At 47.7% G+C, this 26133-nt stretch overlaps 1 protein-coding gene across 1 annotated transcript in view; it reads left to right on the top strand.

The window, feature by feature from the left end:
• The window catches only part of DIS3L2 (DIS3 like 3'-5' exoribonuclease 2), a gene marked incomplete at both ends in the record, with an annotated part of 327839 nt that overhangs the window by 223442 nt on the left and 78264 nt on the right, over positions 1–26133 (top strand). The window contains one exon of the mRNA XM_080689222.1: positions 18751–18863. Coding sequence (XP_080545348.1) covers positions 18751–18863 — 113 coding nt within the window. The remainder of the gene's footprint in view (positions 1–18750; positions 18864–26133) is intronic.

Below are 26133 nucleotides of genomic sequence, written 5' to 3'. Positions count from 1 at the left end.
AGTATAGTTTTTCAAAGTAGTTTCTGATAATCCTCTGGATTTCTACACTGTCAGTAGTAATGTTTCCTTTTTCATCTCTTATCTTCATAATTTGGGTTGATTCTTTTTTTTTAGTTAGGTTGCCTAGTGGTTTATCTATCTTGTTAATTTTTTCAAGAAACCAGCTTTTGGTTTTGTTGATTTTCTGTATTGTTTTTTATTCTCTATTTCTTTAATTTTTGCTCTAATTTTAATAATTTCCTGTCTTCTACTGGCTTTGGGGTTCAATTGTTCCTGCTTTTCAAGGGCTTTGAGGTGTGTCATTAGGTTATTTATTTGAAGATTTTCTGTTTTTCTTATGTAAGCACTCAATGCTATAAATTTTCCTCTCAATACTGCCGCCACTGACAATATGGCACTGCTGCCACGACCTCGGCCGTGAGGCTGGTGTATTTCTTTTCTGGTTTTGAGCTCCACTCTGAGTCCCTGGAGGGCATGCTGAGCCCAGTTCCTGGGAGCTTTAGACGCTCCTTGCTCCGAAAAACCTGCTGAATTACACCCGGTTGTTCCACAGCTGCTCCCTCAGCTCCCTGTCCACCCCTCCGCTCTGGAGCCTGTTGGGTTGTTGAGTACGCTGATCTGGAGCCTTCCAGTGAATTCTCTGCCACCACCGGCAGTATAGCGCTGCTGCCGCGCCCTCAACTGTGGGGTCAGCGTATCTCCTCTCTGGTTCTGAGCTCCATTCTGAGTCCCCCTCCTCTCTGGAGCCCAGCGCTGCGAGGGAAGATACACGATTTGCATTTCTCACTTCCCACCTGAGGACTTGCCCTTGCCCTGGGAGGGTAACATTAAGGAGGTCCATTCTGTTTGGATAACATACATGTTCACACCCTGCTCTGCAAGCCACAACAGGTGAATGATCTTTATGGCACACTACCTGGCTGTTTAAGAAAAGCAGAAGTTATCTGGGGTACCATCTGATAGGAGAGCTGGTGTGCAGCTTCCTCTGCTACATTAGCAGCTTGAAAGAAAGCACTTGATTACCTATGCTCGGCCATCTCATGCTCCGTGGAGTGCTTACCATGCCGTGCAGCCCCCAACCCCGTGCCTTCACATACTCCGCCAACACAGGACAGAAGGTGGACTCCTGCCATGTAGGTCCCTGGGTGGAAAACAGGCTTCGCAATTAGTCTTCAAGCCCCTCAACAGTCTACTGCGTGGGCCCCCGAAAGCCCCATCCTGTCGTGCCCTGAGGGAGGGTCCAAGTGGAGAGTGATGTGTATATCTACATACAGTTTTTATATGGTCGGTCTGTATCAGCAGGTTCCTCATCTAGTGACTCAGTGAACTACATATTGAAAATCATTAAAAAAAATTATATCTGTACTGAACATGTACAGACTTCCTTCATTATTATAATTTCATAAATAATACAGTATAATGAACTTTTTATATAGCATTTACACTCTACTAGGTATCACAAGTAATCTAGAAATCATTGAAAGCAGAGCAGGAGGGTTGTGGGGTTATATGCCAACTCTACACCTCAGGTAAGGGACTTGTGCATCCCTCAATTTGGGTATCTGTGAGATCCTGGAGCCAGCCCCTGCAGGTGCTAGGAAGGACCGTCTCCTGGCCCTCCACGAGCAGCCTGTCCTCTGCTCGTTGCTTAGCTCCAGGCCACTCCATGCGACCACGCTTCACCTTGAGTTGTCGTTTTCTCAGCTCTCTGGCTACATTCTTGCAGTGGCTCTAGCCTTTTGGAATTTGTGTCTCAGACAGAATGCCTTAGTTTAAATGTGCAGATTCTGTCCTCCATATTCTCCAGCCTGTGGGCTACTCTTCTCCGGGGGTCATACACTCCATGCGCTGGATCCTGAGCTTCCGTGCCCTCCCCACAATGCGAACACTCGATTGTGAGAGGTAATTTAAACTTAATTAGGAAAGTTGAGTCTGTTATCTGTTGAAAACATATGCCATAAAATTAGATCTAAATGTACCATTTAATTTAACCAAAACCCTTATTTAAAATCTGCTGTTTGTGTTTTAGAAAGAAACCTTGATCGCTCTTCATTAGATTTTGCAAAAGAAAGTTTCACATAGGGCAGTTTTCTGCTCAGATACATTTCTGAGCTTTGTCTCTGACATCTTCATATACCCGGTGCTTCAAATGCTGTTCCTCCTGCGCTCATCTTCCATGTGAAGTCATTTCTAATCCTGGTTTTGAAACACTGATTTTTTTTTCCTTCTTGCAGTCTCTTACGTCACAGGGCATTCTGACCTCAGGCAAATCCCAGGCAACCCAATTACTTGATCTCTGGCAAACCTTATTTTTGTAGTAGGGCCCTTGATAATGAATCTGGGAAGAGAGGTAGAAAATTCTGTGATCAACTCAGAAGGAAGCGTATGTTTTCTCCATTCACTGGGGGCATTGTTGTGTGAATCATTTAACTATCCTTGATGTTTGATCATATTTTATTGAATCGTACCTTGACTTTAAAAACCTCCAAGAACTGAATAGTCATGCGCGGGCCCTGGTGTGGCAGTGGGTTTCCGGGGTGCTTCCAGTGAGCCCCTGTTTTGAGGACAGAGGACCGAAGCGGAAAGAGTAAGTGGAGAGACAGTTCCTCTCCTGACTTTTATCCCTCTCTTCCATTCAGATTTTGCTAGCTGGGTTTCTGTTGGGCTGGGCTTTGGAAATTCTCTTTTTTCACGGATGTCTCAGTGCACCTTGTTAAACCAAATTTGGACTGTGGTTTGTTCATCTGTTTCCAGCCCTGCTGATTGGTTCCAGTTTCATTGCTCATTAAAGCCAAGATAATCTGGCATTCGCCAGTCAGGCATCCTCAAGTATCTGGCACCAAGGTAGACCTGGAAGCCAGCTGAGAAGTCCCCATGGTCCAGCACACGCCCTGGTGAGAGCAGCAGATAGGAGCTGGAGAAGGGGCTTCTTGTCTTTGTCTCTGGCTGCTCCGTCCAAGCTGGGGCATGTCTGTGATTTCTGTGAACTTCTCTTTCCTCAGCTGTAAGAGGTTTGAACTATACATCTTCCAGTGTCTACTCATTTCAAGTTATTAAGTATATGAAAAGCAAAAAGAGCCAAGTTCCATTTATGCCTGTTGTTGCAAAAACACAACCTAGCTTTAAAGATGTTAGCAGTAGCATGTAGTATTGATGCTTTTCTACAAAAGCAGATCACGTGACAGCAGAATGAGCAGGGACGCAGTCTATATTCCAGAGGAAAAGGATTCACCTCTCTTTGTGTCACGTTCCCTGATCAGTGAAACAGTGATAACAATACCTAACTCTAAATTGATGACAAGATTAAATGAGATCATTCCTGGCACTTATAACTGCTCCAGACAGTAAGTGCTCAGTGAACAGTATTAAAATAAAATGGAACGATTATAATTGGCCTGGAATGTAGTAAGGGTTATGCTGAAGTAACCCTTGACTTCAAATAGAAAATCCAGAAACAGGCATAAATATATATGGTCACCTGGTTTTCAGCAAAGATGTCACTTTAGTGAGGAAAAGATGGTTTATCAATAAATGATACTAGATCGATAGGATATCTATATGGAGGGAAATTACTTCACACCATACATAAAAATGAATTCCATGTGTCTTACAGATCTATGTGAAAGATAAAACATGAACACTTAAAGGAGATAGCATAAGAAGGATAACCTCATAACACAAAGGTAGCAAGCACTTCTTCAGTGGATCACCGAAAGCATGAACCTTCAGATCAGTAAATTAGATTTTATTAAAATTAAGAACTTGTATTCATGAGAAGGCTTCGTTAAGAATATTGAAACAGCAAGTCACAAAGCGGAAGGTACTTGTAATTACAAGTCTAGCAAAGGACTCCTACTGAGACTATCTCGACACTGGAACAGGCGCTTCATAGAAGAAAAGCCAGTGGTCAAAAACACGAAAAAGTACTCAATATCATTGGTCCACAGGGAAATGGAAACGAAAACCACAATTAGATAATATCATGGTCCCACTAGAATAAACCGTTTAAAAAACTAACAATATCACATGTTAGTGAGGACATGGAGCAGTTAGAACTCTTACACATTGGTAGTAGGAATATAAGTTCAACCATTTTAGGAACCTTTTATGATCTGTAATAAAACTGAATGCAGTTATGTCCCATGACCCATCAGTTTCATTCTTAGGTATATACTTTATAGAAATTAATACATATGCATAAAAATATTTATAGCAATATTATTTATCATAACAAAAAACTGAAAACAACCCATGTCTCTCAATAATTAAAATGAATAAGTTGTGATATACTCTTATAATGCATTATTATACAGTAGTGGCATGGAAAAAATTTAAAACACAACATGAATGAGTCTCAGAAACATTATATTGAGCAAAAGAAGCCAGATCCCCCTCCCAATAACAACACGGACTGTATGAATCTATCAGGTAAAGTGGAAAGGAAGAAAAAGTTGACCTCTGATTGTAGGTTATATATACAGTGGTCAGAAAATTGGTTCTCTTTGTTGGGGATAAAGCCTGGGAGGAGGCATGAAAAAGCTTCTGAAATTCTGCTTCTATTCTACTTTTTGAACTGGGCGATAGTTACCTAAGTATTTCACTTTGTAAAATTAATTGAGTTGTATGCTTCAGGTTTGTGTATCACCTGTTTTATGTGTCACCAGGATATAACCCAGAAGCTTTCTACCTCCGAGCTAAACTCCCAGACCTATTTTATACTTTATTTGGAAACAGGGTCTCACTAAGTTGCTGAGAGCCTCACTGAGTAGCTGAGGCTGGCTTCGAACCTATGCGATCCTCCTGTCTCAGCCTCCCAAGTGGGGGAATTACAAGCATGCGCCACCACTCCCGGCCTATAGTAATTTTTAAAAAAACTTTAATGGGAGCATTTATAGTCTAAGGAATTACTGTCCAATAAGCTGGCGCCCACTTCTTAGATACCTCCTGCTAAGGGGCAGATACCCATAGAGGCTCTGGAGCTGGGCTTTGATGCAAGGTGTCTGACCTCCCTGCACTGCAGGTTCTCCATCTGCAGAACAATTTCTGATGTCTCATCGCACTGGAAGAATGAGCATATCAGTACAAAGTATTGTAAAAATTAAGCAGTCAATAAGCTATTGCTATGGAGAGTTCTGGTATAAGTATGCATAAATCATGGGTATAAATTTTTGTTAACTTTTACAAAATCTTCTTAAGTCTTCAGGAACTTGAAAACAATTTCTCCCTTATTCCAAGAAATTAGTTAATGACTGAAATATAGTAATTAGATTCAAAAAGAGCTAATTTGGCATGATGAGGAATAACAACTCAAAAAAAGTAGTAAGAGTAGTAAAAAAAAAAAAAAAAAAAAAAAAGGCTGTCCCAGGTTTTTGTCACCGGGGTATGAACCTTTTGCCTCAGAGCACCAGTGGTGAATATGAAGTCCTTCATTTCAGGTGAAAAGAAGGCCAGGATTGGATGAGGCAGTGGGCACTTACCGTTAACATTTGGTGAATAGGCATTTAAAGACACAGATATTTATATTTCTTTGAAATATTGAAAATTAGCTGGGTGTGGTGGCACATGCTTGCAATCCCAGCATTTGGGAGGCTGAGACAGGAGGATCATGATTCAAGGACAGCCTCAGCTACTTTGCAGCTCAGTGAGACCCTGTTTCAAAAATAAAGAATAAAAAATAGGGCTAGGGGTGTAGCTCGGAGGTAGGATGCTCCTGAGTTCCACCCCCGAGTTCCACCCCCAGTATTGCAAAAAGAAAAAAAAAGAAAGAAAGAAACATAGAGAATTGTACCTCTCTTTTATATTTAGCTATTAGAGACTAGTCATTATGTCTTGTTAATAGGGAGGCTTTTATTTTTTCTTATTTATTTTTTTTAATTTTTTATTGAACATAAATGGTATACATTTAAACTATACTTGATGCCCTCTCCCCCCTCCCACCCCTGTTTTCCCTTCCCCCCTCCCACCAATGATTGTCCTGGGTAACCATGTCATATTCACAATTTTACACATATTCATATGTAGACCCTCATTAATCAAGTTCAGTCTTCCTCCTCCCCTATCTTTCCATTCAAGCTTTGCTGGTATTTCCCCTCCATTACCTGGAGTACCACTGGTATCCTCTGTGTTCCCTAGTTTGGGCATATTAGAGGAAACATATGTACCTTCTCCTTCTGTGCTTGGCTGGCCTCACTTAACATAATGCTCTCCAGGACTTTCCATCTTCTTGCAAATGATATGATTTTGTTCTTCTTTATGGCTGAGTAGAATTCCATTGTGTGTATTTCCCAGAGTTTTGTAATCCATTCATCTGTTGATGGAGATCTGGGTTGGTTCCATATTTTGGCTATTACGAATTGTGCTGCTATGAACATAGGTATGTATATGTTGCTATAGTTCCCTGAATTCAACCCTTTTGGAAAAATACCCAGGAGTGGGAAAGCTGGATCATATGGTGGATCTATTCCTAGGTTTCTTAGGAATCTCCACACAGATCTCCATAGTGGCTGAACTAGTTTGCACTCCCACCAACAGTGTAAAAGAGTTCCTCTTTCCCCACATCCTCACCAGCATTTGTTGTTATTTGATTTCTTTATGCTTACCACTCTGACTGGGGTTAGATGGAATCTCAGGGTAGTTTTGATTTGCATCTCCCTGATGGCCAATGATGAAGAACATCTTTTCATGTATCTATTGGCCCTTTGTATCTCTTCTTTTGTGAAGTGTCTAGTTCATTTGCCCATTTCTTGATTGGGTTGTTTGTTTTGCTAGTGTAGAGTCTTTTGAGCTCTTTGTATATTCTAGATATTAGCCCCCTATCAGAGTGGTGGCTGGTAAAGATCTTTTCCCATTCTGCAGGTTTCCACTTTAGGTTATTGATGGTTTCCTTTGATGAGAAGAAACTTTTAAGTTTGATGCTATCCCACTTGTTAATTCTTGCTTTAATTTCCTGAGCTTTGGAGGTTTTGTTGAGAAAGTTACTGCCTGTGCCAATATGTTGTAGTGTTGAACCTATGCTCTCCTCTACTAACTTCACAGTCTCAGGTTTAATTTCTAAGTCTTTGATCCATCTTGAGTTGATTCCTGTGCATGGTGAGATATAGGGGTTTAGATTCATCTTTTTACAGATGGATAGCCAGTTCTCCCAGCACCATTTGTTGAAAAGCCTGTCTTTTCTCCAGCGTATGAGTTTGGCCCCTTTGTCAAAGATTAATTGACTAAAGATGTGTGGATTTGTTTCTGTATCTTCTATTCTAATCCACTGGTCAGTATATCTGTTATTGTGCCAGTACCAAGCTGTTTTTACTATTATTCTATAGTATAATTTGAAGTCTGGGATTGTGATGCCTTATGGGGAGGCTTTTTTAAATAGAAAATTCTGTAAAGGAATGCAAAAAGTTGCTAAAATTCCATTGTCAAGCCTGGGTGTGCAGGAACGTTCTGCGGGAATCAAGCAGCAGCTCCTGCATCTGCAGGGAGGTGAGAAAGCTGGTCCCCAGGCGCGCCTGGGCAGCCTGATGACAAAGGCCACAAGCTGCGTACACTGGAGCCTCATTTCTGGCATGAAGATAGTTGTTTCCTGTTGAGAAGAGGTGGGCCTGGCACCTGCTGCTGGGTGAGCTCTCTCCTGAGTTCACCTTGATCGCCTGGTGCGTGCTTGGGAAGAGCTTTGGTCACCACAGCTGACCAACAGAACTGTCCAGTAAGCTGGCACTCACCTCTGCAGCCTCCTGCCCAGCTGGCCAGGCCACTACTTCTTGGTATATGCTAGGGGATGTTTTAAAAAATATATAGGATTTAATAAAGTAACACATTTATCCTAGAAAAATTTAAATTTACATATAAACAAAAAATTCACAGTCCTATCACTCAAAGAAAACTCATTATTTCTTCATTTATTTCTTTGCAGACATTTTAAAGCCAGATTTATATTTTTTATTTTATACTTTTTATCTTTATTGCGTTTTCTAGCCTTTAAAAACTGAAAATAATTACAAACACATACAGTATAGAAAGGAACAGTCCCATATCTCTAGCCTCCAGAGATCATGGCTAGGGACATTTTTATTCCACTCTTTTTAAGTTGTAACTTCCTTCTGTCTCTTTTGGCTTGGTTTTCTTTTAAAACTCAAACCTAATTTTACTTAACTGGATTTGTCCTTCTCAAACTTTTATTTCCTTGGCTTTAGCCCTGCTAATTTTTTTCTTTTAATTTTTGGATGGAGAATTTTGAACATACACAAAAGCAAGCAGGAGAGTATAATGAAACCCCTTTTTCCCATCCCCGAGCCCCATTCCCACCCGGCCACCCTGCCCCGCCCTGGTGCCTTGTCCTGCTGACTTCATACTACCTTTGGGGCCCTTGGCCGCCCCTCAGGCTGCACTGCCTCTTGGCGCTGAGGAAGAACCCAATGCCTGTGCTCAGCGCCATGTCCCAGGCCTGACCGGCCGGCCTGGACCTCCCTATGTGCTTCTGAAATACCTGGAAATTCCCAGACGCGGAGTGCCAGCCTCGCGTGTTAGCTTCTCATTCTCCTTCCTGTTGATGAAGGAGGCCATTGCTCAAGTCATTTGGAAAGGGAGAAGTGGAATTTGCTACCTGGGTGTTCCTCTTCCATGCTGTTCTTATGAATTTAAACTGGGATTCCTGAGAATTCGATTGAACATGACAAAAGTTGCTGTCCGGGCAGTTTTGTTGAGTACTCGCAGGTTGATAGAGCCCTTTGTTAAAGTGAAGGGAAAAGGTTAGCTGGTTACTTCCAGAAGGTGAGCTCACCAGTTAAGGAGTTTGCAACTAAGGATCCTCCTTAGCTCTTTGCTGGATGGCAAAAAGAAAAGCCACGTACACTTCACGTCCTGGCGTGAGGAGGACCTGAGAAGTGGCCCCATACAACCTCTTCTCATACATGAAGACCTTGCATTGCATTCAGAGTTGCACGCACCGGGAGTCTTTTACTTAGACTCCTTCTGAGTTTATGAAATACCTTCAAACCATCACCACATTGTGGCCCTGGAGTATTTCCATGCCATGCTGCCCTGGTGGCCAACTTTCGTGTGAGATTACATGATGAAATGCCGCACAGAACTGGAAGACGTCAGAGTTTGAATGGTCCCTCGCACCTAGCAACCCAGTCAGTTTCCACCAAAGGCAGCGAAGTTGGCGTAGCTCAACTAAAGGAGGGAGTTTATCATGTGGCTGCAGGAGAGGATCTCCAGGGCCACGTGCAGGCTGGCTGGCTGCAGTCTCTATCCCTGCTTCATTCATTTTTCTTTACCAGCTAACTGTCCCCTGGGGAGACAGGCTTGTTCCAGACAGCCCCTTGAGCCAGAACTGAAACCAGTAAATGGAGGCTCCAGCGAGACTATTTGGCCTACAAGGGGTTGTAGGTGAGACTTTTTCTGCGAATGGAGTGGACATCCTGGGGTAGGGGAGGCATGGTTTCCATGTCACCTGAGAATTGCAGGTGCAGGCTGGATGCTTGGCATGCAGACCCCGCGCAGGGAGCACCGCACTGCGCGGGCAGGGGACCATGTTGGTGCTTGCTTTCTGCCTGGGGTGGCCATGATTCTGTCCTAAATTTCTGTTACTTTCTCATTCGTTCAGTCAGCGTCAGGCACCAGCTGTGCACTGGGCCTTTCCCATCCTTCACGTGGTTGCAGAGTGCGGAGGTAGCCTGTAAGGGGCATGAAGCCGCAGCAGGGGGTGGCCATGCGCAGATCCTCGGGACACACCCGCCAGAGAGAGCCCACTGTGGCCGATGGTGGTGAGGAGGAGCCGTGGGAGCTGTCAGCTGGGAAGAAGGCCCTGGCACTGGAGAGCAGTGGCAGCCCCCTCTCCTAGGTCCCCCTGCTGACAGATGGTGTTTAGGGGATAAGGACCAAGAAATTTAAAAATGCCCAGGGCAGACAGACCTGAGGAGGAACTTGATGTTTTCACCTCCTTGAAGATGAGTGGCAGGAAACAGAGGGCCAGGGCAAGAGTGTGGGAGCGGGCCTGAGGAAGGGAAGGAAGCAGCTGCGGCTCCAGGGGGCCATGGCGGCCAGGGGGACAGTCCAGGGAGAGCCATTACACAAGAAGGCAGCCCGGCAGAGCTTAGAGGCTGGGAAGAGGGGCTCACAAGGAGCCACACAGAGGCCACCCACCAGGGGCTTAGAGCCAAAGGGGGGGAGTCGCCAGGCTTCAGGCCCCTTTCCAAGGTGAGGTCGAGAAAGGTTTGGGTGTAGTGAAACAAATCATTAGTGACCTAGACGGTGTAAGTACTGTTTGCTGAGGAGGTAATTTAGCAACCTTCTTCCCTGCTTTCTGGACTCAAAGGGTTCCAGGTATCACACATGTCTCATTGGTTGGACTGCTTTTACAAGATATTGTAGACTGGTGGCTTATGAACAGTACTAACTTATTACTCACGGTTCTAGAGGCTGAGAAGTCAATGATCGAGGCCGGCCTCCTGCCTCGTGGCTGCCATCCTCTCGCCACATCTTTGCATGGTGGAGGGATTAGGAACTCTCTGGGATCTCTATGATAAAGGCACTAATCTACGTGGTGAGGCCTCTGCCCTTATGACCTAATCACCCCAGAAGCCCCTGCAGATAACCATTCCTCTGGCGATAGGATGTACTCATTCAGTCAATTGCAACACACACCGTTGTTCTGTTGGGTTAAGAAAAGCCTGTGTCAAAGCCGGGTGTGGTGGCGCACACTTATAATCCCAGCATTCAGGAGACTGAGACAGGAGGATCGTGGTTCATGGACAGCCTCAGCTACTTAGTGAGGCCTTTTGCAACTCAATGAGACCCTGTTTCAAAATAAAGAATAAAAAATAGGGCTGGGGATGTAGCTTGGAGGTAGAATGCCCCTGGGTTCCATCCCTAATGCTGCAAGAAGAGGAAGAGGAGGAGGAGGAGGAGGAGGAGGAGGAGGAGGAGGAGGAGGAGGAGGAGGAGGAGGAGGAGGAAGAATCTGTGTCACTAAAAGAATACCAAGTCCCCACCTCTAATAGGTAGCAACCCTGGTAGTGCTCACTCCTGACACAGGCCCTGTGGGCAGTTCAGACAATCACTCTGCTTCTAGCTAAAGATACTGTAAGCTACAAACTTAGAAAGGAGCTACTGGGATTGCAAGGGCTTATTCTTCTAATTACAGAGAACTGGAGCTAACAGCTTAGTGGTTGTTCTGTAACCAGGCCCTACTACAAGTGGTTCAGGAGATTGGCAGTGGGAACCACAAGAGCCCTCAGGGACAGGAGTGGCTGTGAACAAGGCTGGGAAAGGGACAATTGGATCCAAAGCTAAGAATGTGACTTCCATTGAGTCAGAAGAGATAGGGAGAGATTTTGAGCTGTGGCCCACTGAGACAGAAAATTAGATTGTATCCATCTCATCCTGGAAGTGACTGTGGGGTGATACAGGGGCAAAAGTTGGGATCCACCTGGCTTAGAATGCGGGGTTTATCACTATTGGACAGGTTACTTTTTTTAAAATTTATTTATTTTTTTAATTGGTGCATTGTAGTCATATATCAATCACATTGGAGTACAAGACTTGAGAGGATATACAAGCATACATCATCCAATTAGCCCGCATCCACTCCCCATCCCATTCCCTCCCCCTCCCTCGATCCCATGCTTTTTGATTAACTTTGATACATTTGTTTATGTACCTCCTGCGTTTTAAAGAGGCTCCGTCCTCCCCTATTCCATACCCTCTGATTGGTCACCTTAGTCGCTTCACTATAGGGCCCTTTCTATAGCTCAACCTCTTCCTGTTGCCCCTTTCCTCCTAGTTATTGCTGATTAGGGGAAGCATCTGATTTATATTTTCTCTGATATTTCTCTGTACATGCCGTGTTGCAAGTACCGATACCACTCTTGACGGCCCCAGTAGTGGCCTGGCCACCCGGTGGACTGATCAGACCTCGCTGGCTCAAGCAGCGGCCTTGCCTCATGGGACGCCCCAATTCTGGTCTTGCTGGCCCCCACAACGGCCTAACCCCTCAGCTACTTCGATCCCGGCATTGGAGGCCGCAGTAGTGGCCTTGCCTCATGGCAGGCTCCGATGCTGGCCATTGGCTCCGGCACCGGCCTAACCCCTCGGCAAGCTCTGATTCCGGCCTTGGGAGCCCCAGCACCGGCCTTTTCTCACGGCAGGCTCCGATCCCGGCCTTGCTGGCCCCAGCACCGGCCTAACCCCTCAGCAGGCTCCGATCCCAGCCTCGGAGGCCCCAGTAGCGGCCTTGCCTCCTGTCAGGCTCCAATGCCGGCCGTTGGCCCCAGCATCGGCCTAACCCCTTGGCAGGCTCCGATCCCGGCCTTGGAGGCCCCAGCACCAGCCTTGCCTCACGGCAGGCTCCGATGATGGCCTCATTGGCCCCAGCCCCAGTCTAACCCCTCGGCAGTTTCCAATCCAGCCTTGGAGGCCTCAGTAGCAGCCTTGCCTCACAAGGCTCTGATGCCAGCTGCTGGTCCCAGCACCGGCCTAACCCTTCAGCAGGTTCCAATCCCGGCCTCGGAGGCCCCAGCACCGGCCTTGCCTCACGGCAGGCTTCGATGCTGGCCTCTAGCCCCGGCATAGGCCCAACCCCTTAGCAGGTTCCAATCCCAGCCTCGGAGGCCCCAGTTGCAGCCTTGCCAAACAGCAGGCTCCGATGCCAACCATTGGCCCCGGCACCAGCCTAACCCTTCGGCTGGCTCTTATCCTGGCCTCGGAGGCCCCAGCACTGGCCTTGCCTCACGGCAGGCTCCGATGCCAGCCTCGCTGGACCCAGCACTAGCCTAACCCCTCAGCAGGCTCCGATCCTGGCCTTAGAGGCCTCCGTAGCGGCCTTGCCTCACGGAAGGCTCCGATGCCGGCCGCTGGCCCCGGCACCAGCCTAACCCCTCGGCGGGCTCTTATCCTGGACTCGGAGGCCCCAGCACCGGCCTTGCCTCACGGAAGGCTCTGATGCCAGCCGCTGGCCCCAGCACCGGCCTTACGCCTCGGCAGGCTCTTATCCCAGCCTCGGAGGCCCCAGTACTGGCCTTGCCTCACAGCAGGCTCCGATGCCGGCCTCGCTGGCTCCAGCACCGCCCTAACCCCTCGGCAGGCTCCAATCCCGGCCTCGGAGGCCCCAGTACCGGCATTGCCTCACGGCAGGCTCCGGTGCGGGCCTCGCTGGCCCCAGCACCGACCTAACCCCTCAGCAGGCTTCGATCCCGGCACCGGAGGCCCCAGCACCGGCCTTGCCTCACGGCAGGCTCTGGTGCCGGCCTTGCTGGCCCCAGCACCGGCCTAACTCCTCAGCAGGCTCCGATCCCGACCTCGGAGGCCCCAGCACCGGCCTTGCCTCACGGCAGGTTCCAGCGCCGGCCTCGCTGGCCCCAGCACCAGCCTAACCCCTCGGCAGGCTCCAATCCCGGCCTCAGAGGCCCCAGCACCGGCCTTGCCTCACAGCAGGCTCCGGTGCCAGCCTCGCTGGCCCCAGCACCGGCCTAACCCCTCAGCAGGCTCCGATCCCGGCCTCGGAGGCTCCAGCATCAGTCTTGCCTCACGGCAGGCTCCTATGCCGGCCTCTCTGGCCCCTGCACCGGCCTAACCCTTTGGCAGGCTCCAATCCCAGCCACGGAGGCCCCAGTACCGGCCTTGCCTCACAGCAGGCTTCAGTGCCGGCCTCGCTGGCCCCAGCACCGGCCTAACCCCTCAGCAGGCTCTGATCACTGTCTCTGGGGTATTATTTCAAAGGTTCCAGGTGTAATGTATCAGATCTCTGCCTCCCTTGAGTACTGGCCACTGCCATTGCCACTGCCTCCACCATTTCAAATCTTTCTTAGGCTCTTTTTCCACTCTGAATGTTGTCCAATGTTCCTAAGCATGCATGACGGTAGCGTTCGACATTTGGTGTAATTTCTCCAAAAAATAAGGTTGGTAGGATCCGGTTTCTGCTTTTCCTGAATACAAGTCTCCACTGCCATCACGGAGACCGCTTTCAGCACCGCCTTTCTCCTTGACTCCGCTAAACTCTCTCCTTACAGGTGATGTCCAAGAATCCTAACAATATAGAGAAACAGCAGTCCTCGTTCATGGGGAATTTTTCCATAAGTTCCAGTGCATTTAGATAAGTTTTGTCTACATCTCCAGTGTCCTGGCATCCTCAACAGCTTTCTTAACTCCTCTCCGATATTTTTCTTTTTCTTTTCCTTTTTTTTTTTTTTTTTTTAATAAGAGAAGACAGTATATGTGGTTTGAGGAGGTAGTGGGATCAGGCACTCAGTAGCATTGTGACCCGGTCGGTTTCCCCATGGGTCCAGAGTGCTCCACACTACTCTGCCTGGGGCCCAGAGTCTCGCGACCCGGGCCCCGGCTGGCATGCCTCCCGCAACCCCCACCCGGGACCCAGGGTACTGGGCCCAGTTTCTCCAGAGGTCTGGCGTACTACGCGCAGTTCAGCCCGGGGCCCAGAATCCCACGACCCAGGCTCTGGCTTGCGTGCCCCGCGCAACCCCCACTCGGGACCCAGAGTCTTACTGTGCTCGGTTTCTCCAGGGGTCTGGCGTGCTACACACGTTCTGGCCCGGGGCCCAGAGTCCCGCGACCCGGGCCCCGGCTTGCGTGCCCCGCATGACCCCCGCCCGGAACCCAGGGTACTGGGCCCGGTTTCTCCAGGGGTCTGGCGTGCTACGCGCGTTCCGGCCTGGGGCCCAGAGTCCCCGGACAGGTTACTTTGGATAAGGGACTTGGAACCTCTCTGAGCTGCAGATGGTCATGTGTGCAGAATGGTTTGTGTGGCTGTTGTAGGAGTCAGGCTGTGTGGGACCCTGGCCCAGAGGAGAGTTTGTTAAGGGGACTCCTGCTGTTCTGGCTGTCATCTTGTAATCATTAAAGTGTCCCATTCATATAGTTGCCATACCATCCCTAAGCACTCTCACACACTCTCACCAATTGTCCTCAGCTCGCTCCCTTTGCTGTTGGAACCTTCTGGGCATCATGGTGGTCCACGGCATTACCTGCTGACCCCACTAGGCCAGGAGCTCCTCAAGGCAGAGTAGCTCATTACAGACGTCCAGCGCTGGCATAAACCAGAGGCCGCATTCCACATATGGCGGGTATGTGCACGGAAGCGTGGTGGGAGCTCTTCAGAAACAAAGCAGTGGCTTCCAGACCATGGCAGCTCCCGCCGTGAGGACGTCGGGGCCACTGTCGGGGACAGTGTTGGGAGGCTGGCTTGGAGGGATGGCTTCTGCACCCTCACTTTAGATCCTATGAGGTGAAGCAGTTCTGACAATCTCTCAAGTTCATTCGGAGGAGTATTTCTATCCCTGTGAGCTTGTGGGCCCTTTGCAGGGTGAGCCAGGCACAGCCTGCTTTAGGGATTCTTCCTGTTTCTGCTTTCACTGATCTTCAAAACTCATAGGACACCCCTCAATCCCAGTTGATAGAATTAGCCAGGCATGTTGGTGCACACTTATAATCCCAGCATTTGGGAGGCTGAGACAGGAGGATTGTGGTTTGCAGACAGTCTCGGCTACTTAGTGAGGCCCTTTGCAACTCAGCGAGACCGTTTTAAAATAAAGAACAAAAAATAGGGCTGGAATTGTAGCTCGGAGACAGAATGCCCCTGAGTTTCCTCCCTAGTACCACAAAAAAGAAAGAAAGAAAGAAAGAAGAGAGAGAGAGAGAGAGAGAGAGAGAGAGAGAGAGAGAGAGAAAGAAAGAAAGAAGGAAAGAAAGAAAGAAAGAAAGAAAGAAAGAAAGAAAGAAAGAAATTTAAACTAGGTATAGTAGTACACATCTATAATCCCAGTTCTTGGGAGGCTGAGACAGGAGGATCGTAGGTTCAGAGCCAGCCTCAGCAACTTATATAATGCAAACTTGCAGAACTAATCCTGTTTCAAAATAAAAAGGACTGGGAGTGTAGCCCACAGGAGAATGACTCTGGGTTCAATCCCCAGTACCACAAGAATAAAAAATAAATAAAAATTAAATTTAAAGGAATGCTTTTTTTTATGACATCATGTTGGTCCTGCATTGGCAGCATGTGTGGCATCACCTTTCAGAAATACATTATTCTCTTTTGTAGATTAAAAACTTCAGTGCCACTACCTCAAGAGTTCTACAAGTTCACGTTATGTAAATATATGTAATGAAATATTTACTTAGAGTTTCCATAAAAATGTCCAAAACGGAGAATAAGAGAGTGTCTCTTTGTCGGTTTTAGAGGCTCTGCTGGGAATTCTGAGTGAAATTTAAGCCTCTCAAATATGTTTTGATTGGCATCCATCACATTTTATCTCCTGTAATGAACTCTTTGTCAGTTTGTCAATTTTCACTAAGGACAGAAAGTTCATGTGTAGTAACAACACAGAGCCCACATTTTAAATTATGGTTTATATCCTGATGTAATAATCCTCTCTCTTTTCCTTTAGTCAATATTTACTTGTAAGGTCAATATATTATAATCCTGACTTCAAAAGAAGACATTTTATTTTACCTTCCCCCAGTGTTGGTTTTAGATACTTGAAATACCAAAACTAGAAGCTGAGCTGTCTGAGACTTCTGGCCGCAGATGCTTGGGATTGAGTTCCTCGATCGTTGTGGGCAGGTTCGCTGCTCCCAGTGACCCAGGGACGCAGCTGCGTGCCGTTGGAGCGAGGCCAGTGAGCTTGGAGCCCTGCTGGCTTCTCCTAGCTCTCCAGACAGCCTTTCCTCTGTGGGAGACAGGGCCATTGCATTAGTCCAGCACAGCCAGGGTCTTTTAGATGGACTTCAGTTTTCTCTCATGTATTAATCCATTAAGATAGGGCAGAAAGATAGGGCAGGAGGTTCTCTGGGTATGAGAACAGATGAAAACTAGGGAATCTTAGATTCTTCTCTTTCCTAAACCCCTTGTTTTAAGCATCTGTGAACTGGAGAAAGAATTATCCCCCAGTGAAGGAGTAGGAAGATGATAAAGAGCTGCAAACTTTGCAGCGAAAATGTCTGTTGCCTTAGGACTGATCGTCTAGGTGACAGAAGGAGCAGGTGGTGATGAGTCCCAAGCTCTTCCAGCCAGCAAGGGCAGGCAGGACCCTTGCAGTGAGCAGAACTGAAAGGGGATTGGTTAGCCTAGGAACCTCCAAGGCCACAAGTACACGAGGTTAGCTTCGGCTAGATCTTGGAGTTTAAATAAGGTCATCACGCCGGGCGTGGTGGCGCACGCTTGTAATCCCCGCGCTTGGGAGGCAGAGACAGGAGGATCGCGCAGGTTCGAAGCCAGCCGCGCGCGCTGGCTTAGGAGACCCTGTTTCCAAATGAAAATGTAAAAATAGGTCTGAGAGTGTAGCCTGGAGGTAGAAGGGCTTCCAGGAACCCCAGTACCACCAAAAAATAAATAAATAAATAAATAAATAAATAAATAAATAAATAAGGTCATCACGATTCAGCCTTTATTTCCTTAGACCTTTTATTTTTTCCTATATTGGCCTGAGTACGTGGCAAAGGTATTTACTGGCAACTACAGGCTAATGTAATTTTTAGTGGCTGGGATCCCACGAGAGAGACCCTCTTTCTTAAAGTCCATACCAGTTCCAGAAAACAGGCTCACAATAAATCTCTTGGGTCACATCCTATGACGTAGAGCCTAGTCACTGTGAACCAGGGGGTGTAGTGGAATCGCATCAGGTGTGTGCATCAGTCTAAGCGCTTGCAACGTGCTTGTGCCTGCAAGGCCCCAATCGGCCTGTGATGCTTTCTTCAGACTATATGCTTCTTTTACGTGTGTACTTTTTTCATACTTTTGTTTTGTTTGCGGATCTGAGGATGGAACCCAGGGGCATTTGACCTTCGAGCCACACCCCCTACCCTATTTTTATTCTTTATATTGAGACAGGGTCTCACTAAGTTATGGAGGGCCTCACTAAGTAGTTGAGGCTATCCACGAACCACGATCCTCTGGTCTCAGCCTCCCAAATGCTGGGATTACAAGTGTGCGCCACCACGCCCATCTTGCTCATACTTTGTTTTATATACTCCATAAAAAATATTCTGTCAGCATCTTCAGGTCAGTTTACATGTATACATCACAGATTTACAAAGAGGGCAGCAGAATCCCTTTTTCCTTGGGAATTCTCTTTCAGTTGACCCCTATAGGGTAAGGAAGATGTTGACAGGCAGATCCTGCTAGATTATCCCAAGCAAAGGGAAAAGCATGAGGCAGCTGAGCAGCGTCTAAACGGGGTGAGGCGTGTTCAGAAGTGAAAAGACGTTCCTATGAAGGATGGGCCGAGGATGACAGGTAGATTTGGGGGGGCTGTGCAAGGACATGAGTAAAGGACATGATCTGCTCAGGAGCAGACCACCGGTGCATGTGGGGGTGGGGGGAGGGCAGGCGGCTAGACTGGGCCATCTCAGGGCTCTGTGCTGGGGAGGGATGGAAGGTGGAGTTTTCAGAGCACTCTATTGCGGGATTCAGGGATTGATTCTGATTTATTTATCATACAGAACAAGCCTGTCTTCTATTTATGCCCAATGTTTATTCAAAGATAAAAAGCCTTTTCAAAATAGGAAATATGAAAATGGTTAATCTTATCTGCTCACAACAAAAATCCCATCATCCTTTGGTGTATAGTAAGACAAGTGTATAGTATGGGTCAGAGGTTAGGAGAAGTGCCAGGCAAGGGGGAAAGTGGTGGCCACACTTGATGACCTGTGGCCTCTGAGTGTGACGGATGTTCTTGGGATGGCTCCTGGGAGGATTTCGCTGGGCTTCCAGCCAGGCTGATCATCTTTCTTGTGCATTTGCAGGCACCTTTGAAGTGGGAGTCCATATCGCTGACGTGAGTTACTTTGTCCCCGAGGGATCTCATCTGGATAAGGTGGCTGCTGACAGAGCCACAAGTGTCTACTTGGTTCAGAAGGTAAAATGAGTCTCTGGTTTCTTACATTAAAAAAATGTGTTTCCAGAGCCAGGGTGGTGGTGCACGTGTGTAATCCCAGCATTCAGGAGGCTGGGACTGGAGGATCATGGTTCTAGGACAGCCTCAGCTACTTAGGCCCTCTGCAACTCAGTGAGACCCTGTTTCAAAAATGAAAAGACTTTAAAAATAAAAATAGAACTTGGGGTGTTGCTCAGAGGTAGAATGCCCCTGGGTTCCATCCCTAGTACTGGAAAAAAAAATAATCTTTTAAAAAAAATTCTCCCTTTTCTACAAAAAAGAAAGAAAATTATAAGGAGAAATAGTCTTGTCTGCATATCTATATTTAGAAAGGTTTAAAAAAAAGTGTTTGCCTGTGGAAAGGTGCTCACTCTGTTACTGCAAGTTTTCCTGAAAGGTGCCGAGGGGAGACACAGGTTTTCATCTCAGGCCCCACCTCAGTGGCCCTGCCACCGAAGTGACTCTGACAAGTGGCCTGCTTTCAAGAGAAATGAGAAGAAATACCTGCTTTCCTACTGTGTTCCAAAGTGGCCCAGCACTCAACCCACACCAGCCAGCAGGTTTTGCACACTTGATGGCAGTGCAGCCACACCCACTCTTCCTGTCTGGTCTGTGGCAGCTCTCACAGACAGCAGCTGAGTGGAATGACAACTTACTGTTTCCTGCAGGCCCCTTAAGAATCCCCTTTCAAAGCCTAAAGGGTGGGCACTAGTCTGGTCCTCCCTGCCTGTAGCAAGATGGCCAATGGAGTCCCCATGGTAGACAGGCAGAGGGAGGCAAGAAGAACTCAGGCCTTTCCCTAGCCCTGACTCCACCACTCCTGCGGGCAGAGTCAGCATCCACAGACTTCACTGGCTCATCTGTGAAGGAAGGAATGGGACAGAATCGTCTCAAACATCCATTCCATCCTGTGCACTGGCACATCCCTGCAGGTAACCAAGAACCTCTTGCTTTAGCAAGTAGTTACCAAGCACCAAGTACCTGCAGGGCACCGCACTGAATAAATCAGGGTGAGGCTTAGCCTTCACGCGGCCCCGGGCAGGGGCAGTGGTGCATAAACCATGTGTGAGTTCTGTCCACCTCTCCCGGTGGTTGTGAATCCATTCATTTTTCTTTCTCCTTCCGACACTCTTCATCTCTAAAGTGGCTATCTTACCTTTTGGGCTATGTCTTAACTTTCAGTTCCTGGCTTCCATAAACTCAGTGGCACGGCTTTGGAACTCTACCTGTACTAAATCTTCCTTTGCACCTTCCCCGCTACCTCCCAAGCTCTGTGCCCTAGAATGTGACTTCTAGTGTTTGCTCACTGACTGCACTAAGGCGAGAGGTGCCCACACCGACCCACGCGTGCCAAGGCACTCTGAGAACTGGCCCCGTCTCGGGTGGGATTCCAGCCCAGCTGCCAAAATGCTGCATTCTGGGAACTCCCAAATGTCACTACCCAGAGAAGGGTGCGACTCTCCAGTCTCCCCCACTGCCGCATGTCTGCGAGCCGCCGTCAGAGGACGAGCCAGCTGGGCATGCTGCCCTCACAAATAGTGTGTCCCAGCAGAGCACAGAGCTCCTGGAGAGAGTGGCCCTGCGCCTGTTCTAGATAGAGCAGTTAATGAGGTTTGAGGAGCCTACGCAGATGGGGAGCCTGGAGAGGGCCTGGAAAAAGGGTTCTCTGCCCCCTGAGCTTGGGGAGCCTGCGTATCTTGGCCTGAACGTTTTTGCTTGGTCTGCAGGACAGCCTTCCCCTTCTCTTGGTTCTTGCTAATTTCCCTTCCTTCCCTCACACCTTCAGAACAAGGGTGAGACACCTCTGCTCCTGGCTGCCTGCACCCTGCTTCCTGCCGCTCCCCACAGCTGGCTGGCCTGGTGGCAGTGCCATGATGCAGTCAGAGCAGGCCAGTGTGTGCTCACCCTGGAAAGGGCCCTCCTCCAGTGCCCGCTGAAGCCAGCCCTGCCCTCCCCATGCCTGAGCACTGCCCACGGGAAGGCCAAGTCTCATCCTGGCAGTGTAATTAGGTAGTGGGTCCTCTTATAAGCCAGTGTTCTCCTGCTTTCTGTTGCTGTTGTTTTTTAACCAGCTAAAGGTCTGAAATTTATTATTGACTTTTTCATGTCAACTTTGCCTCTGGGGGGGCCTGTGGCACTACACGCATACCCACTTTTCCATCCCAACCCTGCCCAGGACCCCACTGAGTCTTCCAGCTGGCAGGCGTGTGCTTAGATACAAAGAAGCCATGCCCATATTCCAAACACATAATTGGCCTAGGGCCCAAGGGTTGTAAGTGTGTCCAGCTATGATGGTATACTTTCTTTTCAAATCTGAAACCAAGGTAGAGACCTCTATCAGAGACCTCAGGAATTTCTTGGTCCCCTTCATCTTTCCTGTGGAACTTACTACTGCCAGAGGCCCAAAGTGGCAGCCATCTCAGCTCCCCACCCAGCCCCAGGCCTTCTGTACCTGTGCTCCGGTGCCTCCCACCTCGGCCATCCTGGTGGCTCCTGTGGCATGTGGAAGATGGACTTCCAGACATTAGCTCTACCAGGTCCAGTAAACCACATATCACGTGGCCGTTGAGTGCCCAGACATGAGCGAGAGGTGGTCACACAAGTGATACCGTTCATTCCCTCAGCCCAACCTTGTACGGACCCACCAAGGTTCTCCTGCCTCATGCACATGGTCCCGAATCACTTACAACAGTGTAATACTCACGCCAGTCTCCAGAAGGGAATGTTCTAGAACCCCTAAGCTCCCATTTTGGCAAAGTGCCAATATGATGCTCACAAAGATACTGGCAATCCTGGAACAAAAGTCCTCCGGGGCAGTCTGACAGTTCCGGGATTTCTCATGTTTTCCAAGTGTACAGAGAGATCCTTTTATGTTTCCTACCTGCCCAGCCTTATAACCAACCTTTCAAAGTGAGAGAGGCTCTCCTAGGATTTGGTACTGCGTCCCTGTGCTTTGGAGGCTGAAGGTCTTGTTGTCCGTGGCCCAAATTTGGCTCTCCCTTCATGCCAACAGTCGAGTAGTTGAGGCTGTCCACAAACCCACGATCCTCCTGTTTTCAGCCTCTCAAGCACTGAGGTTACAGGTGTGTACCACCATGCCCGGCCTCACCCAGTTTTGATGAACAACTTCCAGTAAGATAGTGGGCCATGGGCAGTAGTGCTCCATGCCCAGTGTGCCTGAGCGTGTAGAATCCTCAGGGACCAGCTGATGGAAACGACCGGCAGTACCCTCAGCTGAGCAGAAGTCTGAGAAACATTGCTGTATCCGACAGACCATGTTCCTATCTGGTGTCTTGGCCTCTGTGAACCTACGTGCAGTTTTTAAGAAATTCTGTTTGACTTCCATTCCTCACAGTGTCTCTGACACTCGTGTCAAGCTATGGGTGAGCTTACAGTAAGGGAACAGAACCACCGCTCACTGCTGATAACGAAGCTCTCTGAGAATGAGCTTGCCAGCCTTCCTCCCCAGCTTCCCCTCCGTGGCCATAAAAGCTAGGTCTTCACATGCCGTTGTTGACCAGGCACCACCCTACAGTTCTGGCCTTGTTTGTGTTTTTGGAAAGCTTCTTCAATGCTTTTCAGGGTTGTGTCCAGTTGGGCATTACTCATAACCAGACAGACCCATCAAGCTGGTACTAGAAGAATCACCTAGTTGACACCATTCCTTGTCCAGTGTCCTCCACTCCTCTACTTAATACCCCAGTCATAGCAACTGTAGCTTCGACTTTGGAGAGTCCCCAGCATGGGGTAGCCAGTGGACACACGAGGAGCCGGGAGCCACCTGAGAGGGTGCTGGACTTTCTGGCAGACAAGGGTGGGCGTCAGGTGGCAGCCCTTAAGCCTGGGTCTAAAGGACATCTGAAGGAATACTCTTATGTCCCTCCAAGTCTGCACACACATCTGCTAGTACACGAGTTGGGGGACGAGTTCCCTTTGTCTTTGGAAGTCCCAGAGGTCACTAAGTCCATGGCCTGCCAACTTCACCCCGTGACCCCCCAGAGGTCACTGAGTCCATGGCCTGCCAACTTCACCCCGTGACCCCCCAGAGGTCACTGAGTCCATGGCCTGCCAACTTCACCCTGTGACTCCCCCCACCTCATCCAGCTGCAACACTTGTTTGGACCTGAGACAGGAAGCCCACATTTCTTCTAGTTTGTGACACCTGGAAACACCATAACTGACTGGCATTCACTTTACTGTGAAAGAGCTTGGGAGCCAAACTCTCATCTCCTAGATGTGCAGAGCCCACCGCAGAGCTAAAGTAAAAGGACAGAAACCACCATGTGCTCCTCAAGGCTGCGGAGAACAGGAACTCTCATGGCTGGGGAGGCAAGTTGGGGAAACTACCCTGGAAAACCATTTGACATCTGGGTTAGAGCCGAATGTATTTACACTTTGTGTCTCAGCAGTCTACTTCTAGGTATACCCAACAGAAATGCATATTGCATATATTACCAAAAAAAAATACAAGGATGTTGATTGGCACACTCTTCAAATTGTCCAAAAAATTGAAAATTGCTCAATACCCATTACCTGTAGAATGAACAGATAAATTATGGTATACTCACCCAGTGGGAACCATCCAACAATGAAAAAAGGACCAGTGACCTCACACCGGATCATATGATGAGTGAAGCAGACACGAGTCCACAGTGTGTGATTCCATTCCCGTAAGTCCAAAACCATACAGAATTAATCTGTGCCAGGAAAAGTCAGGCCGTCGTTCCCCTCGGCAAGGAGGCCCCAAGCGGTGGGGGACGTTGGTGAGCTGTGACATGGGTGCTGATTGCCTAAGCGTTCAGTTTGTGAAAATGAGTTCACTTGTACACTTGTCTGTGTTATACTTACAAGATCTATGTTTTTATTTGGAAGCTACTTGAGGGTGACCTCCATTCTACTTTGGCCCTTTTATTAGAAATACCCAGCCTTCGAGGCAAAGAATCCACATCAGAATCCAGGTGCCGCAGCTTGAGCGTGGACCCTTGTGCATGGTTTCCAATAGCAGGCCTCGGGTTGGAGGCCTCCCACCCACCCTTCCTGCCTGAAAATGGCATGCGCCAAACCCAGCCTTTGCCTGGCCCGGGCCTCTTAGGAAAGGAGGACGAGACTCCAGAATCCCTTTTATCTGCAAGTACTATCATGTTATAATGGAAAGAGAAATGGAAGTGATCTCTTAATCTTTAATCTTTAAAATAATCTCTTAAACTTTAAAGATCACATCAGGTGAACAAATGTAAAACATCCTCCCTGTTTAGAAACGTTGAACTCTGCTGTTCGGATTTGAATATTTAAGAATCTTAGATATGAGAGGTTCTTCCTCTAAACAAGTGGCTTCTCTTGTCCAGCTGAAGCATTGTTTGTTTGTTTGTTTGTTTGTTTGTTTGTTTGTTTTGATAGAACTCTAATGGAACCCAGGGCCGTTCTACCACTGAGCTACTTCCCGAGCCCTTTAATTAATTTTTTTTATTGGTGCATTGAATTTATACATCATAATGGGGTAAAAAACTTGTGTAGGCATAAATGCACACATCACCCAGCCAGTCCCCACCCAGTCCTCACCTCACTCCCCCCCATCCCTCCCTCCCATGCTTGGTTAGTGGTTGACTTTCATATGAATAAGTACATCATGCGCTCTAAAGCGTTTCCCTCCGCCCCTCACATCGCACAGTTAGGTTGTCTTATCTGCTCCTCTGTAGGATCTGCTTTTTCACCTGGAGTTCCTCCTATGACCCCTTTCACCCTAGCTTTCACATATTAGGGAAAGCATCCGATTCCTTACTTTTTGTGACTGACTAATCTCACTTAGTATAATGTCCTCAAGATCTATCCATTTCCCTGAAAATACCGCAATTGTATCTTTTTTATGGCTGCGTAAAATTCCATTGTGTACATATCCCACAGTTTTTGCCTGACTTTGAGACAAGGTCTCACTAAGTTGCAGGGGCTGGCCTGCAATCGCCACGCCCCTGCCTCAGCCTCTTGAGTCGCTGGGATTGCAGGGTGTTCCACCACGCTCCAGGGCATTCTCTTTTTAAATGTGAATCCTGTTTTAAGATCAGAAATGAAACATAACACTGGGTTAAATAACTGAGCATGTTTCCTGCTCTGCGCTCTTTCCTTGGGCGTGTGACTGTCCCGTTCCGAGTCTCTCCTGGGGCTGCCGAGTTCTGTAGGTGGACAGCGCTGCGCCCGCTGCCCCTGCCTCCCGGCCGCGGCCGTGGCAGCTGTGCGCTCCCACGCCTCTCAGCCGCTGCTCCAGCCTTTCCTCCTGCTCACTTTTGTTTCTTAAAGGACTGTGTCCAGGAACTTTTCCGCTGTTTTCACTTGACTTTGCCTATAAAGGTTTTCTTAAAAACTGGATGTGCTGCCTCTCCCCCTCGAGTCTCTGCTTTCTCATTTGGCAGCATCATTTTTCCCACTTCTTTTCTGGCTGATTTCCATTCTGTAGGGAATGTGGCTCCGACTCGTTGTCATTCAGATGCTGACCTATGTGTGACTGACAGTAGAGTTACAGCCGGAGCTTGTGCGAGCAGTTACCCCATGGAGTAGGACAGTATGCAGTAAAATCGGTCTTGGTTCAAACCCCATCTCACAGGCTATAAATGATTCTTTTTGCTGAGATTCGAATCACACTAATAAGTATTTGGTAAGTCTTGCTAACAATATGATGTAGAAAGATAAATAATGTAATGACTTTAAATCCCATTTTAAAAAGCTTTGTTGTTTTTTTTGTTGTTTGTTTTTTACAAAGATGATTTTGTTAGGATGGGGAACAACTGACAACTGTCTACCTGAACGTGGGCCTGTCCTTCTCAGAAAGACCTGACATCTGCTCAGTTCATGTCTCTCACCTCTCTTCTCTGGGAAAGAAATACAACGTAATTTTAAATTTTATGGTAATTTTTTAAATAAGTGAATTAAGTTTTAAAAGTAAAAGAAAACCTAAACCTAAATTTTCTGTCTACTGGCCCAACCACTCATGTTATTTTAGGTGTGAAACAGCTCAAATGAAAGTTCGCCCATAAATCTCTACGATATTTTATTGGTACTGCTTTATAATAGACATCAAAGATTGGGATTGGAAGGCTGTCTTCATGTAGCGTCCAAACAGTTTTAAGATGTTCCCTTCTGACACCAGCAGGTTGTCTTGAGTGTTGATGTTTTGTTAATGTCAAACTGTGGAGCAAAGAGTTGATCAGATTCTGAACTCATGGAAGTGTTGATATGAAAAAGAAAATTTTTTAAACAGAGA

The sequence above is a fragment of the Muscardinus avellanarius genome, assembly GCF_963383645.1.
Source record: "Muscardinus avellanarius genome assembly, chromosome: 2".
NCBI classification, from domain to species: Eukaryota; Metazoa; Chordata; class Mammalia; order Rodentia; family Gliridae; genus Muscardinus; species Muscardinus avellanarius.
This window is presented reverse-complemented; position numbering and strand designations above follow the sequence as displayed.